This window comes from Rousettus aegyptiacus, unplaced genomic scaffold (assembly GCF_014176215.1).
Source record: "Rousettus aegyptiacus isolate mRouAeg1 unplaced genomic scaffold, mRouAeg1.p scaffold_m13_p_8, whole genome shotgun sequence".
NCBI classification, from domain to species: domain Eukaryota; kingdom Metazoa; phylum Chordata; class Mammalia; order Chiroptera; family Pteropodidae; genus Rousettus; species Rousettus aegyptiacus.
The window spans coordinates 5637259-5657378 of NW_023416311.1; the positions used below are offsets into that span (position 1 = coordinate 5637259).

Consider the following 20120-nt stretch of genomic DNA (forward strand, 5'->3'; position numbering starts at 1 on the left):
TTCCTTTTCGCTCCCGTTTTCCGTGAGGCTCTGGGAGCAACCTGGCGACATCTCGCTCTCGCTCTTCCACTAAAGAAATCGAGCAAGCGCCTGGAGGCGGGAGAGGAGGCCTGTCCACTCACCCGGGGGGATCGCTCGCTCTGCGTGGACCCCGCCTTGGGGCAGGCCGCGTGGGGCGTGGGGAGAGCGGGGAGTCCTGGCCCCATCGCCCGCTTGCTCAGTGACTCTGCCGCCCAGCCACAGTCCCGTCGAACGCCAGGATGGCGGGCACCTCCCCGCGGCTGGTGAGGATTCCGTGGCTTCGGGCACGGGAGACTCAGGACTCGTCGTTAAGCGGTGTCGGGGCCGCGAAGGAGGAGCCAGAGCCAGTATGAGCTTCGGGTCTCACAGAGGCGGGAGGTAAGAGCGTCTGAACGTACAAACGTGCAGCCTGGGATGCGGTAGACGGTCTCTCCCTCCCCACTACCCCGGAGGTGACCAGTTACCCGTTTCTCCTGGGACCTGCCAGGAATATTCTGGGGACTACTTAACACTTTTCTCTGTGCGGATGGTTGGATTTAAATTTTATCATTTTTAAACACCCATGGTAGCCTGCTATACCCATTGATTTGTACGTTGACTTTTCCTTAATATATAACTGGCTGTCCAGGTCAGTACATAATGCTAGCCTCATCTTTTTTTAACGGCCACCATGTAAACGACAGTTTATGTAGGAGCTTTTTCATACATTCAGGATGGTTGTAGTCTTTTTACAACTAGCTATAGAAATTGAGGAAAGATGAAAAAAATGGGAGTAAGAGGCTTTCCACGTCAGTTATTTCAAAACGCTCCTTCCATGTTACCAACGCTGGAGAAAGGGGTGTTTTGCCGCTTCTCTCTAATACTGACTCTGCCTTTGATGAATTTGGAGAGAAATGTTCTTAAATCTCTGGTACCTGCTCCCACTTGTCTATCCTAGAATCTAGTATAACATAGAATTCGTTTCAGCACGAGGTTATGAACTGTTACATTAAGCTTCATGTATCACTGTTTCCTAGTACTGCGAAAAGAGCATTGGAGCTATCTGATGTTGTGTCACCTGTATCCAAGTTTGAAAAACAGACTTCTGGGCCAAGGGAATGGCATGAATCCAGGTGAAAGAGCATGGTGGTGTTTGGAAGCTGGACGAGAGATGTGCAGAGGGAAGGAATAGGCGATGAGGTTAGAACTGTAGGTTAAAGAATTCATGATCAAGCTGAGAGTTTATACTTTGGAGGAATTGTACAGATACAAGATTTTTGACTGGTGATAGGGAAGAAGAGGTAGTGATGAATTATACTTTAGGAAAGTTGATAATCTGGATGTGGGATTGTGATGGTTTAAAAAATGTCATATGCCCACAAATTCTTTGATACTAAAGTGATTGAATTTTATTCCCCTCTACTTGATTTGTGGGCTGGACTTAGTGCCTTGCTTCTGTCGCATATAGTAGAAGTGAGAGGATGTCACTACTGAGATTAGGTTATAAAAAGATTATAGTTTCCACCCTGAGTGTTCTTTTTCCCTTCATCTCTCCCTCCCTCTTTTTCTTTGACTCATACTTGCTCTGAGTGAAGTCAGCTACCATGTCCTGAGGCAACTCAGGCAGCCTGCCAGCAACCACTTTGAGTGGGCTTGGAAGTTAATCCTACCCCTATCAAACCTTGAGATGGCTACAAACTCTTGAGACCCTGAACCAGAACCATCTAGTTATGCTGCTTCCAGATTCCTGACCCATAAAAACTGTGATTGTAACTGCAAAATCAGCCCAAACTGGTTCTACCCTGTTTCTAACAAGACATCGAGTTGCTTTTCAGAGACAGCAAACCAAAACCGCAAGTCATGCAGCTGAAGCATGCGCAGAGACAATTTTGACCTCCGGTTGCACCCAGAACCGAAGGACTGGGACATAACTGGAACTTGGACACTTGAACCTTTTCCAAAGTGAAGGGTCTGTTGTCCCAGGAAGATCCGGTGCTGAAGCCCCTAATCTTACCATAAATGGCCCAGTTCCATAGCTCTCCAATCAAAACCTGACCCGCCAGCACTTCCACATACCAGCCTTTCCCCCTAACCCCTTGGAGCTCGCCCTAATTGAAAAAGTTTTAAAGAAAAATAAGGAAAAACAAAAAGTTTGTTCTGAACCCTGGATTGGGAGACAGATTTGAGCCTTGTCTCCTATCTCCTTGCTAGTCAAATTTGCAATAAAACCTTTTATCAAAAGCCGATGTCATAGTATTGGCTTCTATGTGCATTGAGCAGCGAGTCCTTGCTTGGTAACAAGTTGTTTGTTATTTAAGCCAATAAATTTGGGGTAATTTGTTATCCATCAACAGATAATAGAAGTTTGACTTCCCATCTTCAAACCCATGTGTTGACATGAAAGTCCTATGAGGACCTCACACCCAACAAGTCCCACCATGAATTCTATCTTTCCTTCAGATCTGCTCCTTTTCTCTGAGTCATTGGCACTACCAACTGCCTAGTTGCCTAAGCCAGAATGTGGGAGTCATCCTTAACTCTTTTCTCCTCATCCACAAATACTTAATAATAGACTTGTTTATTCCTTTTAAATCTTTTGTATTTATCCAATTCTTTTTATCCCTTAAACCTGCAATAGAGGTCATCAATTTTTCCCTAACAGCTTTGAGTTGTCTTTCTCCGCCCAGTTTTGCGTCTTGTAGTCCATTCTCTGTCCTTTAGTTGGAGTGATCTTTGTAAAGTGAAAATCTAATCATATCAAAGCTGCTCATGCTTAGCCATTAATATTTAAATGAATTAAATATAGTAATTGCCAGCCAAAATAAAGGTAGTGTTTGTAAAGGAATACTACAGGTAGTCATAATAGAGTCAATTATGATAAAACTAAATGTAGTAACTATCTTGAACCAGGTATGAGAATTACTTTTTAAAAATTAATACATACTATATTTTGGGAAGAAATTGAGGTAATTAGTATACACTTCTAATGGCCATCATTTGTTCTAGATTGGGAAGTATATAGTTCTTCACTACAAAGAAAGCTACAGCGTCCAAGGAATCGATGCTGTTTTTCAGCTTTAAGGTGCCTGGACAGAACGAACTTGTGTCTCTGAAACTGGTTCCTTGGGCCAAGAAATGTAAAATTGTCTATTGCAGATTCTCTATTGTCAGTTTTCTACCCACTAAAGTTTAAGAAAGTTGTTCTTTCAACAACGAACACAATGTTTGATGGACAGGGTTGGAAATCTGGTCATTTAAGATTAGAAAATTGTGGGAAATGTCAAACCATTTATTCAGAACTTGTATATGAACCCCTGACTTGATAGCAAGCTTGCTCATACGTTTTAAGCTAAGATTCATGTAATGCTAAACCCCCATAGCAAGAACTAAGTAACAAAACCTTGAAGTGGTTCCTTTCACCTAAAATTAAGCAAGAACTCACTCTAATTCAAAAGATCTATGTGTGTATACAACGATGTATTGCTGCCACTCCTCATTAGCCACTCTACGTACTGCATGTTTATCATTAATTTCTTCTTGCCCTTGTACAGTAAAGGGCAAATACTTTTCGGTCTCTTGATCATTATTTAAAAATCCTGAACATAGAGGTTTGTAGTTCTGGTAGTATCACTGATGTTTCCCTAACTCTGTTCACATAAAACCACATACTGTGATATACTTATTTGATTTATTGTTAAATACCTCTAACTTCCCACTGGTTTGCTGTTAAGATTCAGTCATATACATTGTACAAAGGCCTTGCTTACCATATGCAAGCAGACCACACGTTTGTAAATTCTTTATGTGACAGAGCTTATGAGATCCATCCAACAGATCTGCTGGTTCCAATAACTGATACAAAAATAAAGGGTTGTACAGAAAACACACTCACGATATGATACAATACTTGTGATCATAAACAGACATTCTTCGAAAAGGTAGATGACAATTTTTATTGTTATTACAAAAGCAAATTTAAAACGTCAGTGATTTGAGTAATTGCAAGAGCAGACTAAGGGCTTAATCCTCACACAGGCACCAAGTCAGGCACAGTAGGTAGCTACATATCATTAAGAAAAAGGTTTACCTTGGATTCCCATAATTCCTAATAGAGCATTCTGCCATGCTTTGGAATAAGGTTCTTAAAAACCAGCAAACCTAATCAGTCCCACTTTTTCCCTCCATAAAGTTGAGAGCTAGGTATTAACCTGCTGTCTAGTGAAAACTAGTCACTAAATCCTGGCCTGAGATCCACATTTCCTTTGGAATAAACAGAAGAAACTAGCTGAAGTATGTCGATTTCTGAGAGCCCAATGCGAGGCCATGAAATGCAGACCTTCCAAGCTCAGACCTTAATTTCACCTAATTCATGTGGAATATCACCTGAGGAGTGCAGGAGCTCCAACTCCCGGCACAAATACTCTGCCTGGGCAGCAGGAAAAGGAGGTAGCAGGGACTTACGCTGACATCTGAAGCATTAAGCGAATGTGCTTGGCAGAGGGGAGCCTTAGGAAGCACAAAATGTCAAATGTTGTTTCACCTTCGCTGCCCACAAACCTGAGGTCTCCGTGTTAAATTTTAAATGGCATGTGTGGCAAAGCAGAAAAGACAATTTTCGAAGGGTTGCTTAAGAAATCCTGTGTAATTTTCTGCCTAATCAGACATGGTGCCTGCTTTTCCCTTATATTGGAGAACATAAAGGTATTAATCTACATTCCCACACTTCCAGGGCCCTTATAACATTCCTTAGTAAACAACTTGGCTAGCATATTACTGTTTCAAGGAAGCATAGGATTAGAAATTTGTGACAGTATTTATTGAAGGGGAGACTTAATATGTTGTAGGGTATTGAAAATCAAGAGTTCTATCATAGAGCCAAAATCAATACAAGTTGAACCAAATCTACCTTGGGTGCTGGCAGTAAACTGGTTCAAATGGAATCCACTGAACTACAAGAAAGTAAAAATACTTCCTTTTCTATTTAATATGAAATTTAATATAACTAACTGTGTGCTAAATTTAAATCTAATCTTTTCAGTTATGTGATTACATTTATTCAACAAGTTGCTGCCATGGCAGGATCTCTAAAGAAACAAGATCATGAATGTATTAGATGGCATCTGCTAGAACCACTGAGAAATTAGAGGAAATAAAAGCCCTATTATTTGGAGACAGAAAATCATCCCCTATCTCGATTGCTATCTACCTTACATATGTCTGTGAGAGGATTAATGGCACAGTTTATCCTGATAACATAGACCAACACTTAATACAACACTTAATCGACCTAAACTCAGAGCTATAGTGCTGGAACCACAATTTTCACAAAGGGTTTAATGGTTGAAAGTTCCTGATGTTAAAGAGCTAATAATAAAAACTGTTTGTCCCTTGACTACCTTAAGTCCCTACCCAAAGCAATGAAGCTGTCGTCCATGAAGCAGCAGTCCAAGAGGAAGTCCATGCCAGTGAGGAAAGGTGTTACAGTGCTGTCATATGGGATAGTCATCAAAGATCATGGAGTAACTAGTCATAACTAGTGTTCCTGAAAATTGTCAGGGAGTTTGGCTGATTTTTTTTGAAAGTTCATCATGGAAGCAGTTTCTGACCATTGGTTCACCGTTTTCTTGGGTTGCAAAACTGTATCTGGTTGAAAGTATGACCCAAAATATCTACAGTGCTTCTTCAGCTGAGAGGATAGGGTAACTATTCAACGGCATCGTGTTCAAAGTCCATCGCATATTGTAAAAGCAGTTCTTGTAGTTTATGTAACTAGCAGACGAGTATGAATTACCTCTTATTACAGTGACCGACACGTACTTTTACAATTTACAAAGTTTTTACATTCAGTTATCACATATTTCAAGACTTTCAATTCAAAACAAAGAAATATACATGGGCTTAATTATTCAAGAACCTTACTATTTGTTACATAAGTTTATGGCAGTACACACTCGGTTCAACTCTTTTGGTTTGACTTTACATATAATTTTCACTGGCTGAGTCCTTTTTGCAAATTAAAAACAAAGAATAGGTACTATATTTCTACCCCTCCCACAGTTAAGAAATAAAAGTTTAAAATGGCAATTCCCTACATGTTTATTTCCATGATCGTTTCTTTTCTTAAATTCAGTTCATTAATTTAAAAGAAACCAAAAAGCTATAATTAAATAATCTAGCACTTAAGTTGTATAAAGAACATCATTAAAGTAAAAAGATGCTAAGAAAATTATGATTCTAACATACCTATGCTAGAGAAAATAAAATGTTTAGGTCTCTAATATCCTAAATCTGGCCCTATTTTTGTGTATTGTTAACCATACAAATGCATTTGCACTTGCAGAAGACAAAATGACAGCATAGGAATCTATTTGTTTTTCAAAGGTCCAGTATCTCCATACACTGCCATCTCACACAGGACATTTATTTCCTCATCCAAATAACTAGCCAGTGTAAGCAGTTTAAAATGCAGCAACTTTGAGACGACTTCTCAAAAAAACTTCAAAGTCCATAATGCATATTGTGTTGGTTAATTTTAATGAGGTTTCTTCTAAATAATCTAATTATTTGCACAAATGTGCAAGTATCCATGAACTATTTCTTTCATTGCTTTTGTTTTAGAGGTAAGCCCTTCACAGTTGATATCCATGTCATTTTAAGAGTGTTGGCAACATGCACACAATGTTCTACAAGTGTAAATGTTTTAAAAGCAAATATAACTGGTTTTTAAAAATGGAAATTTATCTTTGGAAGTAATTACAATGACTCTTGAGCTTTTAAAGATTCATTAAAATCCAAGCAATCGCTAGTATTTTATTCACTCGGAAGTACAAGTACTGGTTAAAGCTCTCATTTCCCAGAAAAATAAAAGCCAAGATGTGCAGACATAATTTAAATTTCATGCAGTTTAATAGCCATTAAGTATAGTTGTAGGAAGCTATGACTTTGCTCTGTCCATAAAATGTAGCCTCATTCATGAAAGGAATGGGAATTCTATAGTTAGGAAAATAGGGTTAAGTTTCTGGTTTTATTGACTAGAAATAGTTTGGCTAGGCTTTTCTTTTCTGGGGAGGAAGATTTAGAGACAAATGATCTAAAAGAGGCTAAGTCTTCTATAAATGGCAACATTCAAAATCAAGGGGGGCTTCCAGTAAACCCAGAAATTGTCTCTTCCATTTCTCATTTATTCTTATTAAAACTTTCAAATATTTGGTGATAGAAGGAAATCTAACTATGGGTGGTAAACACAATGCAATATATATATGACATACTGTTGAATTTGTATACTTGAAACATTGAATTTTGTTGATCAATGTCCATTTTTAATTAAAAAATAAATATGGAAAACAAAAATAAAATTTCAAAGTCATCCTTCAATCGAAAGCCACCACAGTACTGCATTGTGGTTCATCCAAATCATAGTTAACAAATTTCAGCTTTGTATTTAAGAAAAGTCAGTTTCAAATAGTTGAGAAAAATGTATACTGTGCTTGATTCATTGTTAACTTTAATATGTGCAGATTCTGATGGCTCTAAGTATATGTCATTTAGTTGCTGGATGAGGTTTAGCTTTAACCAGCAAGAATCACTCAACCTTTAAAATCAGTGATACAAATAATAAACTGAGTAATTTGTATTATTGGCACTTGCAGTTGATACAGTTTTCATACTAGTTGCATGCAGCTCTTATAAATTCTAAAGGAGGCATTTTTGCCAGGTCTTAAACATGCTCGCTTTATTGTAAATTCCACTAATTTAATAAGTTAATGGAATTTTCTCTAGGAGTATAATTTCATTATGCTTTCTTTACTTATAAAAACTACAGTATGCTGTTCTTTTTAAAACAACTTACTGTGTTTAAGAAATGTTAAAATATAAATTGACCTAATAAAGCAGTGTCACAGTTGCATAAAGGTATTTAATTGTATGTATGCATTACCATCAAAAGGGGTCAAACCAATTCTTTCCTTTAATACAAACTTGAATATTGTTTGTAAATGCCTCATTTAAAGTAGTGGATAGGGAGTTTAGAAAAGTCCAAGTAATAAAATGTATTCAATTACTTGGTAAAGTTAAAAAGCTAATGCAACAATGTTACATCCAGATAAAAAACATTATTCAAAAGCAATTCAAATACCGAAAAGGGTTTCAAATTGAATATTTTATTAACATGGTAGTTGTCTTTGTAACATGTGCACACACACTCGCACACTCAGAATGATCTGCCTGGGGGGAAAAAGACTAAATATGCCTAAAGGGAAATGAAAAATTAAAAAATTTCTGTAGGTTTTCATTATTGTAGGTGATTTTGTCCACATCACTTACAAAGCTACTGCCAAATCTGTCCAAGGAAGCAGTTTGAGAGGGGAAGAAAAAAAATCTTGGGAAAAATTCAACAGTGGCATAGCAGAGCTCTCAATATGAGAAAGCTGACATAATGTGGACCTTTGCTGTGAATTTTGACTTTGCAAAATATGGGGAGGTTTGTCAATGGGCAGAAAATAAAGAGAAGGCGGTGTGAAGTAGGCTTTTGCAGTCTATTTTCCTCACAGTATTGTGCAGGGTCATCAAGAATATGCTTAGTCTTTCTCTGGAACCAGTTTCAGAACTTTTCCAATTGCAATGGTCTTACCTAAAAGTAAAATTAAACAAAAAACCTTTTCAGTAGTTAACAGCAAGGCCATGTAAGGTATTAAGGTATTAAAGCTTATTATTTTAAATAATAAAAAAAATAGTTTTTATAACATAAATTAGTAATTAACTGGCTTTACCACCAAAGGCATGATTTCTAATTAGGTAGTCTTAATAACAGAGTCTTCTGGGGGGAGAGCTGAAAAGGAGACATGATTTCTTATATCAAAAATCTCTCCCTGGACAAATAAAATGTGGAGTATAGGTATAATGGAATACTATTTGGCAATATAAAGGAATGAATTATAAATAATACATACTACAGCATGGCTGAAACTCAAAAACCTGCTGAGTGAAACAGACTCGACACTAAAGACCACAAATTGTATGATTCTATTTATACGGCTTGTCCAAAAAATGCAGATACAGAGAAAATGATAATGTGGTTACCTAGGGCTGGAGATAGAAGGGGGTGATTGTAAATAGATACAAGGCTTTCTTTTTAGATATGCTAACTGTTCTAAAATTAGGTGATGACTGTACACCTAGATAAACATACTAAAATTCACTGAGTTGTACACTTAAAAGCAGCTCAATTTCACTGTGTTTGAATTATTTCAATAAAGCTGTTGAAAAGGGTTCTCTACCTTGTGAAAAACCTAAAAAACAAGCCCCTCTTTAGGAAAAATAATTCCTGGGGTTAAAAATTCTCGCTACATTAATTTCCTCTGTCTGAATGGATCAGGTTATAATTAATAACTAAAATTCTCATATTGCAAAAAAATTTTTTCATTTTGTTATATTAATAGGACAAACCCAATAACCAGTTTCACTATCACTAAAGGAGAGTTTTTAAAATAAAAAATTTTATGGACTTTAAAATAAAATGAATACTGTTTTCATACAGATTTCTCTGAACTAAGGAACCAGGGACCACATTCATTATACTCCTAGTGTTTTAGCATGGTTCTTCACATGGAGCAGTTACAGTTTTTTTTTGCTGAATGGAATTGGAACTAACATGTGAAATCAGCACTCTATATTTTAACTAAACCATAAAGTTTTACGTAAAATTTTCCACTCCACAGAGAAATGTTTAATATTAAACAAGGGTCTTTCTGTTTTCATGATACCAAAAGAATTTCATGGCCATAAGATTAAAAAAGAAAGAAAGAAATTACAGCTGTTTAGATTCACTCAGAAGCAGGCAGAAATGGACAGACACACAAAAATATGAATATTAAACCTCTAAAAATAGGCGTTAAAAGACTATCAATCTGTGTATCCCTTCTATTCCCACTCCCATGAGTAGTGATTTTAAAATGATTTCTTCTGACCACTAAAATGACAAGATGTGTATGGACCTCAGAGGGTTGCTTAACAAAAATTTGAAAGGGCATCACACATATTACAAAGGATTTCATCCCAGCAATGTGTTATTTAGTAAATTAAGACTCTCAAAAAATTAAGACTCTCAAAACCCACAATTAGCAAAATAACAAAGTTCTTCCTTTAGAGCATTACTGCTAAAATGCATGGTTAATTCAGTGTGCTGTTCATTTAACTCATATTTGTATTTATTATAGGAATATATATCAGAACATGCATCTCGTTCTCTATGAACTAGATGTAATGTGCACTGTTACTAGGATGAAGATTACCAAAGCTACTACGCATCTCAGATGTACTACTAGAAATCAGTTTCAAGGCTTACCCTCATCTCGTAAGGTAAATCGACCCATCTGAGGGAAGTCTTTAAAGGTCTCAAGGCAGATGGTTCCTGCTGTCCTTAAGCGAGCAATGCATACTTGATCTTGTTTCACAAAACGAGGCCGAGTCTTACTTTTTTCTCCTGATTTTTTGTCTACCAAGCAAATTAAGGCCTATCCAAGAAAAAAGGATAAGACATCGGAATAATGCCAAATAAAATAATCTTTAAGCATAGGAGTATATCACTATTGCTGCCCAGAAATTTCAAAGATGAAATGGTCTCAAAACACACAAACAAAACCCCCAATTATCTTAAATAAAACTCACTGTTATTTCGACTTCCTCAATACAGGTATGAATGTGCAGCACTGCATTATAACCTGGGCAGATGATGGATTTGTGCTCTATAATCACTATCTGTCAAACAAACAAAAAAATTCATATCTTTATCTGTAGGGCAAAAAAGAATGTGCTAAAGTACCAAATATAGTAGCACAAGAATGTGTAACTACCATCTAGGCAGGACACCAACTTATTTTTGTGTTAGAAGTGATAGGTCAGGTCACTTGGCCTTGAAGCATGAACTCTGATATCCTTACCCTACTGACCTCCTTGGCAAGTGCCCAGTTAAACTTTAAAAAAGACACAGTAGGCAGATTTTCTTCCCTGGAAAGTCTTCTATACTTCCTCCAAAGAATTAAGTTTATCATTACTGTTCACATGCTACTAGGGTTTTTTCCTTAGATGTGAACTAAGTATAGTTTTGTCCATTTCTCAATATCCGAGGTCCAATAAAAGTAAAACAGCTTTGTATCTGGCATCAAAATCTAATTTAATTAGTTATCATACCTTATAAAAGAACCAAAAAAGTCTGTGACCTACACCCATCATCTACTCTGTCACTCTCCTGGAGAGGTCAGGTTGCTCAAAATATGGAGAAATTGTGCATATTTTCCTGTCTGGAAAATTATTTGTCCTGAATGAACACTCAAACCATGACTTCCAAGGCATCATGCTCTGCTTATGGTGAAGGACATTGAGCAAAATAGAAGTAATGTAATATATAAACAGGAAATTAAAAATAAAAAGGAACTTACAAAGAATACTACCTACCCCAGTAAGAACCTATACCCTCTTAAAGACCTTATATTTGTGAGATACACATCATGGCTGTTGTAATACATATATACACATACGTACATACACACACACACACACACTCACACATATGTATATAAAACATCATGGCATGTCATCAATAATTAGGACAAAGGGCATTTAAATCCTAATTTCATTTAAACAGTAAAGATCATTAAGACAACTATAATAACTGGCTTACCTGGGCATCAAATGTGCGTCCAGAATGACAAAGATTATTAGGATCACATAGGATGAATCCTGGAAGAATCTCCTCTTCTTCAATTCCTTTCAGTCTGATTTTGAGGTTTTCACCTGGGGCTACAGAATCAGTTTCTACATCATCAGAAAGGATTCCAAGAACTTCCACGTTGTGCTTAAAAAGAAACCAAAATCGGAGGTTTTCTGACACATTGACTGCATTACAGGATCATAAAATGACCTGTTTGCTGAATGGCTGCAAGTTACAATTTTCTGAGCTTGTAGATTAACCAAAATACTTATTACATTTGTATGACATGAACTTAAATGAAAACCATATCCCAGAAGTGCAACTGCCAATTAAATACTAATTTGTCATCTTTTAATAGCACAGCTTAATAAATTCTAAACAGAAAACAGTATAATCTAGCATTGCCTTTTTTCAAAATTAAAACATTAAAATTTATGTGGATTTTAATTTTATAGATTTTTATTATGAATTTGATTTAACAGACATAGCTTCCATTACCTATCAACCCTCAAGAACATGAAGAGTGTACTCAAAAAGTTATTTGAACAATTAAGCTTAAAAAGCATATCGACTTTTTTGGGTAGAATTTCCTTTGGTGTGATAAACTGTTCTGGAACTAGACAGTGGTGATGGCTGCACAATACTGTGAATGTACTAAATGCCACTAATGGAAAATTTTGTATTTTACCATAATAACTTAAAACATACAGATGGGGAAAATGTCCATAAGTATTCCTTGATTTTACTCCATTTCTACCCTTGGAGATAATTCATATTTTAAAAACATATACCAGAAAACAAAATAACCATCTTCAAGACAAAATGATCTCATGATGGTAAATGAATGATGAAGAATGAAGAAACATATTACATACCAGAATTCTACAAACTGTCACTTGCTAATCTCCAGTAATTTTACCCCTCTCCCCTATAATGGTTTTCTTTCCCAAAAGGTAATTTATGCCTCAATGACACCTCTGTACTGAAATTCATTCCAAGAAGTGAAATATAACCATATTTGTTAGCTAATTTTTTTACAGTAACAGGATAAAGGAGTAGAAACTCAGCAGTTCCACCATATACAAAAGCTAAACAAGTATTGTTTAACCATTCCCCCCCCCCCCCCAAATAATCCAGCACAACAATCCCTTCTCAGACATGGCCTTTTATGGCTAAACACAATAGAGCTGGTATAAGATTAAGTCAATCTATATATACCCCTTAGTTTACAAAAAGTATTAAAACGAACTTCTCCATCTGGAGATCCAATGTGTAGCTGTACACCGAGTGACTTTAGGCTACATTTGCAAGGAAGGCATAGCTGCAGCTGTCTTCATAGATGCCAGTGTCATGTCTGCGATGACTGAAGTGAGGTGCCCTGTCTCAGTTCTATGAGTTTTGGACCCAAGTCTGTGATCTGTTTGACACACATACAACACAGAATCTTAAATGTTTGAGTCCACATCCCTCATGTATGGGCTTTAAGTTTATACAAATATCCTCGAGTTTCTCAACTTCTCAGAAATGAGTGTTCAGATCATGATGCTGAAGGGGAGAAAAGCCACTTTGCACTAAACGTGCAGATTCAGTTACCTTAACGTCTTTATGTTCATATACAAACACAAAGCCATTGAATTTGTAAATATCAGAGCAAAAATCAGAAATCCCATCACAAGACAGTTTTTTATCCTCTGATCTCATTTCTTCTGCTTCACCTTACTGCTTCCTACAGCCCAGCATAGGAAGTAGAGGACTGGTGCAGGCATTAGAGCTTCTACCATCGGCTTCCAAGAACTCCTTTTAAGAACCAAAGGTTAACATGCCAACAACCTAGGAAAGGTCTAAATATCAATCTGCACCTTGGAATAATTTTGTAAAGTATCAAAGTAAAAAGGACCAATTTCTAATTTTACTCTTTTAAAAATATTTAAATATTGTAAAATATGGAACATAATTACCATCTTAAGCATTTTTGTTAGTTCCGTAGTACTAAGTACACATTGTTATGCAACCAATCTTCAGAACTCTGAATTCTTTTCCTCTTGCTAAACTGAAACTCTATATCATTAAACAACTCCTTATCTCTCCCTCCCCCCAGCCCCTGTCTCTATGGAATATGACTATTCTAGGTACCTCAAAAGTGGACTCATACAGTATTTGTCTTTTTATGACTGGCTTATTTCACTTAGCATAATGTTTTTAAGGTTCATTCATGTTGTAGCATGTGTCAGAATTTCTTTTCTAAGGTTGAATAATCACTGTACATAATTACATTTTATTTATTAATTCATCCATTGATGGACACTTGGGCTGCAAACAAAGCTGTTATAAACATGGGTATATACAAATATCTCTTTGAGGTCTTGCTTTCAATTGGGGGGGGGGTGTATACCCAAGAGTAGATCTGCCGTACTGTTTTTCCACAGCAGCTGCATAATTTTACATTCCCACCAACTGTGCACAAGTGTTCCATATCCTCATCAACATGTTATTTTTTTTTTGATAGTAGCCTTCCTGATAGATGTGAAATGTTATCCCATTTGAGTTTTAATTTGCATTGCCTTTATGATTAGTGATGCCGAGCATTTTTCATATGCGTCTTTTGGCCATTTGTATATCTTTGGAGAAAAGTCTAGTTAATTCACTTCACTTGTGTTTTTAGTCAGGTTGTTTTGTTTTTGTTGTTGAGTTGTAGAGTTCTTTATATATTCTGCATATTAACCCCTTATCAGATTTATGATATACAATAACTTTTTTCCCATTCCATAGGTTGCCTACCTATTAATTTTCAAATATAAAATAGTCTGGTACCTGTATCTTTTACAATACTTAACTCTTCCAGAGACTCAGGAGGACTAATGTGAACTGAGTTTTTTTTTTTAAGGCAAGGCAACCCTTGGTTGACCTCACGGATTGCAAGGACCATGTCAATCTATGTCTACAAGCACCTGGTCTGCCTAGGTGGTCTCCCATCCAAGTACTAATAAGGCTTGACCCTGCTTAGCTTCCGAGATCAGACTGGATCAGGCTTGTTCAAGGTATCATGGCTGTAGACTGAACTGAGTTTTTAAGGCTCACTTAAGCACAAGGTATGCTGCACTTGCCCAGTGATTAGTGTAAAGGGACAGCTTCCACAGAACACAGCCACTTCATCTGAAACCAGCATACTAAGGCCCCTCACCTATAGGCATAGCCCCACACTAAGTTACTTGCTCATACTGAATTACACTTTTCTTTCATTGTGGTACATACTCATCACATAAAACTTATCTTTTAAAATTTCACACTGTACAATTCAGTGGCATCTAGTACATTCACCACGTTGTCCAACTATCACCACTATCCAGTTCCAAAACATCTTCATCCCCCTAAGGACGCCTCGTGCCCATTAAGCAGTCACCTCTCCTTCCAGCTCCATGAGCACACTGCACCTTTGTGACTGCTCTACAAACAAAACTGAACAAGGATTTAAACTGACCCGCAATTTTCATTAAGTTGTCATTGACCTTCAAGTTGCAGAGATAATTACCTTAGAAAAACCAAGCTTTAAACTAGAAACATTTTAGAACAAAGATACCTTGGTAACTCTAATATCCAATGCATAAGGCATCAAGAGCCCCAAAGGATTATTCGTAAGATGCCAATTATACCTAAACACTACATACGCAATGGATACCTTTTCTAATTCACTGTGCCTGAAACTGAAATTCTCGCTTAAATCTAACAAAATCTCTGGAGGTTCTGATGATTCAGGTCTGCTTTCCTACATAAGCAACAACTTGGGAGTTGTTAGAAAAGCCCTCTCTCTGGAAAACAGGTAACAGTTTCTTAGTAACTTGTGATCTGCAAATATCACCAAGTGATAAAGGAATAATTCATGGAGATTCTGCATGTTTCAATAAAATCTCCAATGATGAAGAAGTCACTATAAGGTAGGAAAGGGTTAAGAAGAGATCCATTTATGATTAAGGCAATTTCTTTTCTCTTCAATTAGGGACATAGCTTAGACATATTATAGAAGCGAGAGACAGACAGACGAGAGAGAGAGAGAGAGAGCGAGCGAGCGAGCTAACTATTATGAGTGAACGTGAGTTTTCATCCCTGGCTTACTTACTAATCCAGTGTGTTAGGCAGAAGCAACTCATTTAACCACTCCAGATCTCTTCTTCTTGTAAAATAATGGAGTTATTTTGGTGCATTTTTTAGTTCTAACACACTGTTAATTCTGACGTCTCCCCATTTGTCAATGAATAACACCACATATTTTTTCTTAAATTTTGTACTTAATAAAATGTAATCCTGGATTTTAAAAGTTAAGTTGATTTTAATGGAAATCCCTGAGCTTTTTAAAAGTTCTAGCTCCTTGCTAACATCTGCAAGAGAAAAGCTAAATGGGAAAGAGCATTACTAATTCTTACCTTGTTTGGCATCATCACAAGCTGCTGGCCTTTACAAATAGATCCTGATTCCAGCTTTCCTAGGACCACAGTGCCCATATCCTGTTAATATTTAAAATGAAAAATCAAGTTCCAGATTTTTATTACCACTCTATAACAGTTCAACGACATAAAGTGAAATCTTGCCGGGCTTACCCATAAAAGAAAATCATTAGATCAGGTGGTAGAATGTTTAAAATTAACCTTAAATAAAGGGTAAGTAACAAATACTCTGTAACATCTGTGTCATAAGCATATGCAAAATTATAATACTAAAAGTATGCTTAAGATTTAAAAAGAAAGCAGGAGACAGCACAGCATTTTATGTTTGAGAATCTGAACTACTCGCTCAAATTCAGGTTCTTGCAATCTCTAAGCCTGTTTCCTCAGGTATAAAACTGGAAAAACAATACTTGTTCAAGAAATTTAGCATGGAGCTAATGAGAGAATAAAGTACTTGAAGGGGGATAAAACATTACACACTGATATTGCAAAACTTAAAAAATCAAGTTGAAAATTCAGTTAAAGACAATGATGGTTAATTTTTTTTTTTTTTTAAAGACTAATATCCAGTGTTGGTGAGGCTATGGTAAAACTAGCATTCATATATTGTTGGTGGCACAGTATAAGTTAGCATAGTATTATGGAAAGCTATCTGTCAATATGCATCAATTTAATGTGCAAATCCTCTGAGTCTAACAGTTTCACTTGTATGAGTTTCTCTCTAAAGATGATCATTGTTGGCTTACTGGGAAACAGCTGAAATAAAGCTGGTTGAATAAATTATGGTCTATGATACCACTAAGTAATATAAGCCATTAAAAAAGAACATGTATGTTATGTTGTTATTAAAGTTGTTTCATAGTTTAAAACAATTATTTTACCTCCCATAAAACCCAATTATACTTGAACATTTTGGGTACCTTGTACTTATCCACAATTGGCAGCCTGATTGGTCCATCAACTGATCTATTGAAGTTTGGCAAATTATCCAGATATGGAATAAATGGTAATCCACTGAGAACATAACAATATCCATTAGAGTCAACATAAATATCAGAATTTTAAGAAGTTACATGACTGTAACTTTATACAGAAAACGTGGTTATAGTTTCATTCTACCCATGTACTCTCCTCATTCAGCTGATTATGCAGTTCATCTATTTCTCAGAACTAAAAAATATAACAAAATAGCGCAATATAATATGAAAAAGCCTCCCCATGAACTTATGGTTTAGAAAAATATTTTATAGCAAATAGCCTACATATTTTAATAAAATTATTACACTCTATTACTTTTTATGGACTTTTCCAGCTCTGAAATCGGGCTTTTATAAAATAATTTCTCATTTAAAACTATACTTTGTAGATTAGGGGACATAATATCGTCATGATGGCAATGTTCCTCAAAGGCATCTATAGATTCAATGCAATCCCTATTGAAATCCCACCTGCCCCTCCTTTTTTTTTTGCAGAAATTAACAAACTGATCCTAATTTTCATATGGAAATTCAAGGGACCCAGAATAGCCAAACAATCTTGAGAGAAAAAAATAACAAAATTAAGACTCACAATTTCCAATTTGAAAACTTACAGAGCTAATAATAATCAAGAATTCACCTTACAAAAATAACCCAGAGGGAAACATACATCTTAATGTAAGAGTTAAAACTATAAAAGACTAATATAAAATAATATTTGATGTCATTTCTAACAACAAAAAAAATATGTAACAGGCTTAGAAGAAGTAACTTCATGACTGGATTAGGCAATGTTTTCCTACATGTGACACCAAACACACAATCAAAAGAAAACTGGATTTCATCGAAATTAAAACATTTTGTGCTCAAAGAGAAGTGAAAAGATGACCGACAGAATGGGAGAAAATATTTGCACATCATGTATCTGATAAGGCACATGTATCCAGTGCACAAAGAACTCTTAAAATCAATAAGACAACCTAATTAAAAAATGGGCAAAGGTCCTGGTATTTTTAAAACCAAGGTTACAGTCAATATTTTCTTAAATTACTTATTAAAATGAACTTTTTTTTTTTTAAGGAAGTAAAGTTTACTTACATGTACCAAGGACAGAAATCTGATTGCTCTTTAAGATTTGCTCCAGTCAGTCCTGAGCAGGGCATAAAGTGAATGTCCTTTTTGGGATTGAAGCCAACTTTTTTCAAAAATGGCACTAGTTTCTCTTTACATTCTTCGTATCTGTGAATATTTATAAATAACTCAATTGTAATGTAAAGCAATTAAACTCTAGTTTCATCATTAAATAAATTAGGTTTAGAAAACCCCCTATGGAAAAATGCATACAATAATAAAACCATCCTTCATTTCACTAACATGTCTATAAAAAACCAGTAAGACAGGTGAGCTTACCTCTCATTGCTCCAATTCACTGTTGGATCATCCATCTTATTAATAAGCACAATTAAGTGTTTTACACCTGCTGTCTTTGCCAACATTGCATGTTCTCTTGTCTGTCCTCCTTTTTCAAATCCAGTTTCAAACTCTCCTTTCCTGGCAGAGATTACCTATTCCAAGAAATCAAATAGTTCATTCTTACACATTCAGGTATACCCTTCTAGCAGAAAAACATCTTTCCTTGCAGTTTTATCAGAAGCTTTCTGTAAGAATATAGAAGTAAATGAGTTACAACATACATGCTTTTGAACATCACAATGTCTAAATGGTTTAAGATTTCGTATTTCTTCCAATCCTCCAATTTTCCAAAATCTAGTATGCCTGTGATATTTTACAATTCATGTGATTTAGTGCAAGTACATTTATCGGGCCGGGGGGGGGGCGGCGGGAGGGAACCTGTAAAATGACAGAAGGTCTCAAGAAAACAGACCATTTCTTACTCATTTTTGTACCCAGTATCTAATTGTGGCCTTGGCATTTAATGGACACTTCTGACATAGTAATAGATAACAGCTATGATAAAGGAAAGTGGAAACATATTTTCATAAGTAAATCAAATTATAAAGAATTCTTAAGCAGATCAAAGTGAGACAAAAGTAAAAGTTGTGACCATGTATAGTTGACTACAACCTAAATTCTAGCTTTTAGAAGGTAAATTGAAATATTTGTAACTTAAACGGGACTGCTAACAGATACAGAGTTGAATTGGAAATGCCATTCTTACCAGTACAGCCAAATCAGCTTGAGAAGCGCCACCAATCATATTTGGGACAAAACTCTTGTGGCCAGGGGCATCTAGAATTGTGAAATGCTTCTTTTCTGTTTCAAAATAGGCACGACCCACTTCTACTGTTTTACCCTTGTCTCGTTCTTCCTGATTTGTGTCCAAGGCCCAAGACAAGTACCTGAAATAATTTTTAAATAATACTGATAAGAACATGAGAATTTTAAAGATATTCTTCTACCATTAAAGGTATAATTAATGACATCCAGCTTTGTGTCCATTACACACTTAAATCAGGAACAGGACTGGGTAGAAATGAAAATTAAGAGACTAAAACTTGCATGATTGTGATTCAAACACTTGGAGCTTTTACTTATTTCCAGTCAACTATATATTCTAGAAGCACACATTATTCATTAAAATAAGCTGACAACATAGAGACTAGTTAGTACCAAAGACAATATTATAGCGAGTTAAGTAATAAGTTCCTTCATATTTCATTTTTATAATCATCTGGCATTAAGTATAATACAAATAATGGATGTCTAAGGATATTTTTCAAAAGTGAAGACCACTAACCTGCTAATTGGGAGCAACATTACATGCTAAAAATTATTTCACTACTTTGCCATGTAAAAATTATGTAAGTTCAGATCATCCATAATAGGAGTTACTTGCAATTACCTCGTCTGTATTTCATAGTATGTAATCTATTTTTTAGTATAATAGATTTCCCCCCTTAATACACAGCAATATAATAAAAAAAAAACCACCATCAATGTTCCATTCAGATAAAACTAGTTAAAAATAAAATAGAT

General features: G+C 35.9%; 1 protein-coding gene, 1 long non-coding RNA gene and 1 pseudogene across 4 annotated transcripts in view; 1 reads left to right on the forward strand and 2 right to left on the reverse strand.

Annotated features, from left to right (window-relative positions):
* Positions 1–98: 98 nt before the first annotated feature.
* Positions 99–20120, forward strand: part of LOC118606928 — a 75480-nt gene continuing 55458 nt past the window's right edge. The window contains exon 1 of the long non-coding RNA XR_004952689.1: positions 99–399. This is a non-coding gene — a long non-coding RNA (uncharacterized LOC118606928). The remainder of the gene's footprint in view (positions 400–20120) is intronic.
* Positions 5578–20120, reverse strand: part of GSPT1 (G1 to S phase transition 1) — a 30517-nt gene continuing 15974 nt past the window's right edge. For 2 of the 3 annotated variants that reach the window (XM_036226322.1, XM_016156897.2), the window contains exons 7-15: positions 19303–19483; positions 18534–18688; positions 18222–18362; positions 17067–17160; positions 16126–16206; positions 11678–11851; positions 10666–10755; positions 10343–10511; positions 8139–8629 (exon numbers count right to left, since the gene is read on the reverse strand). In XM_036226322.1, coding sequence (XP_036082215.1) covers positions 8577–8629; positions 10343–10511; positions 10666–10755; positions 11678–11851; positions 16126–16206; positions 17067–17160; positions 18222–18362; positions 18534–18688; positions 19303–19483 — 1138 coding nt within the window. In that variant the 3' untranslated portion in view covers positions 8139–8576. Of the gene's footprint in view, positions 8630–10342; positions 10512–10665; positions 10756–11677; positions 11852–16125; positions 16207–17066; positions 17161–18221; positions 18363–18533; positions 18689–19302; positions 19484–20120 lie in introns of all 3 variants that reach the window. The other variant, XM_016156896.2, reaches the window with a different exon arrangement.
* On the reverse strand, positions 14643–14762 carry LOC118607066 (annotated as a pseudogene).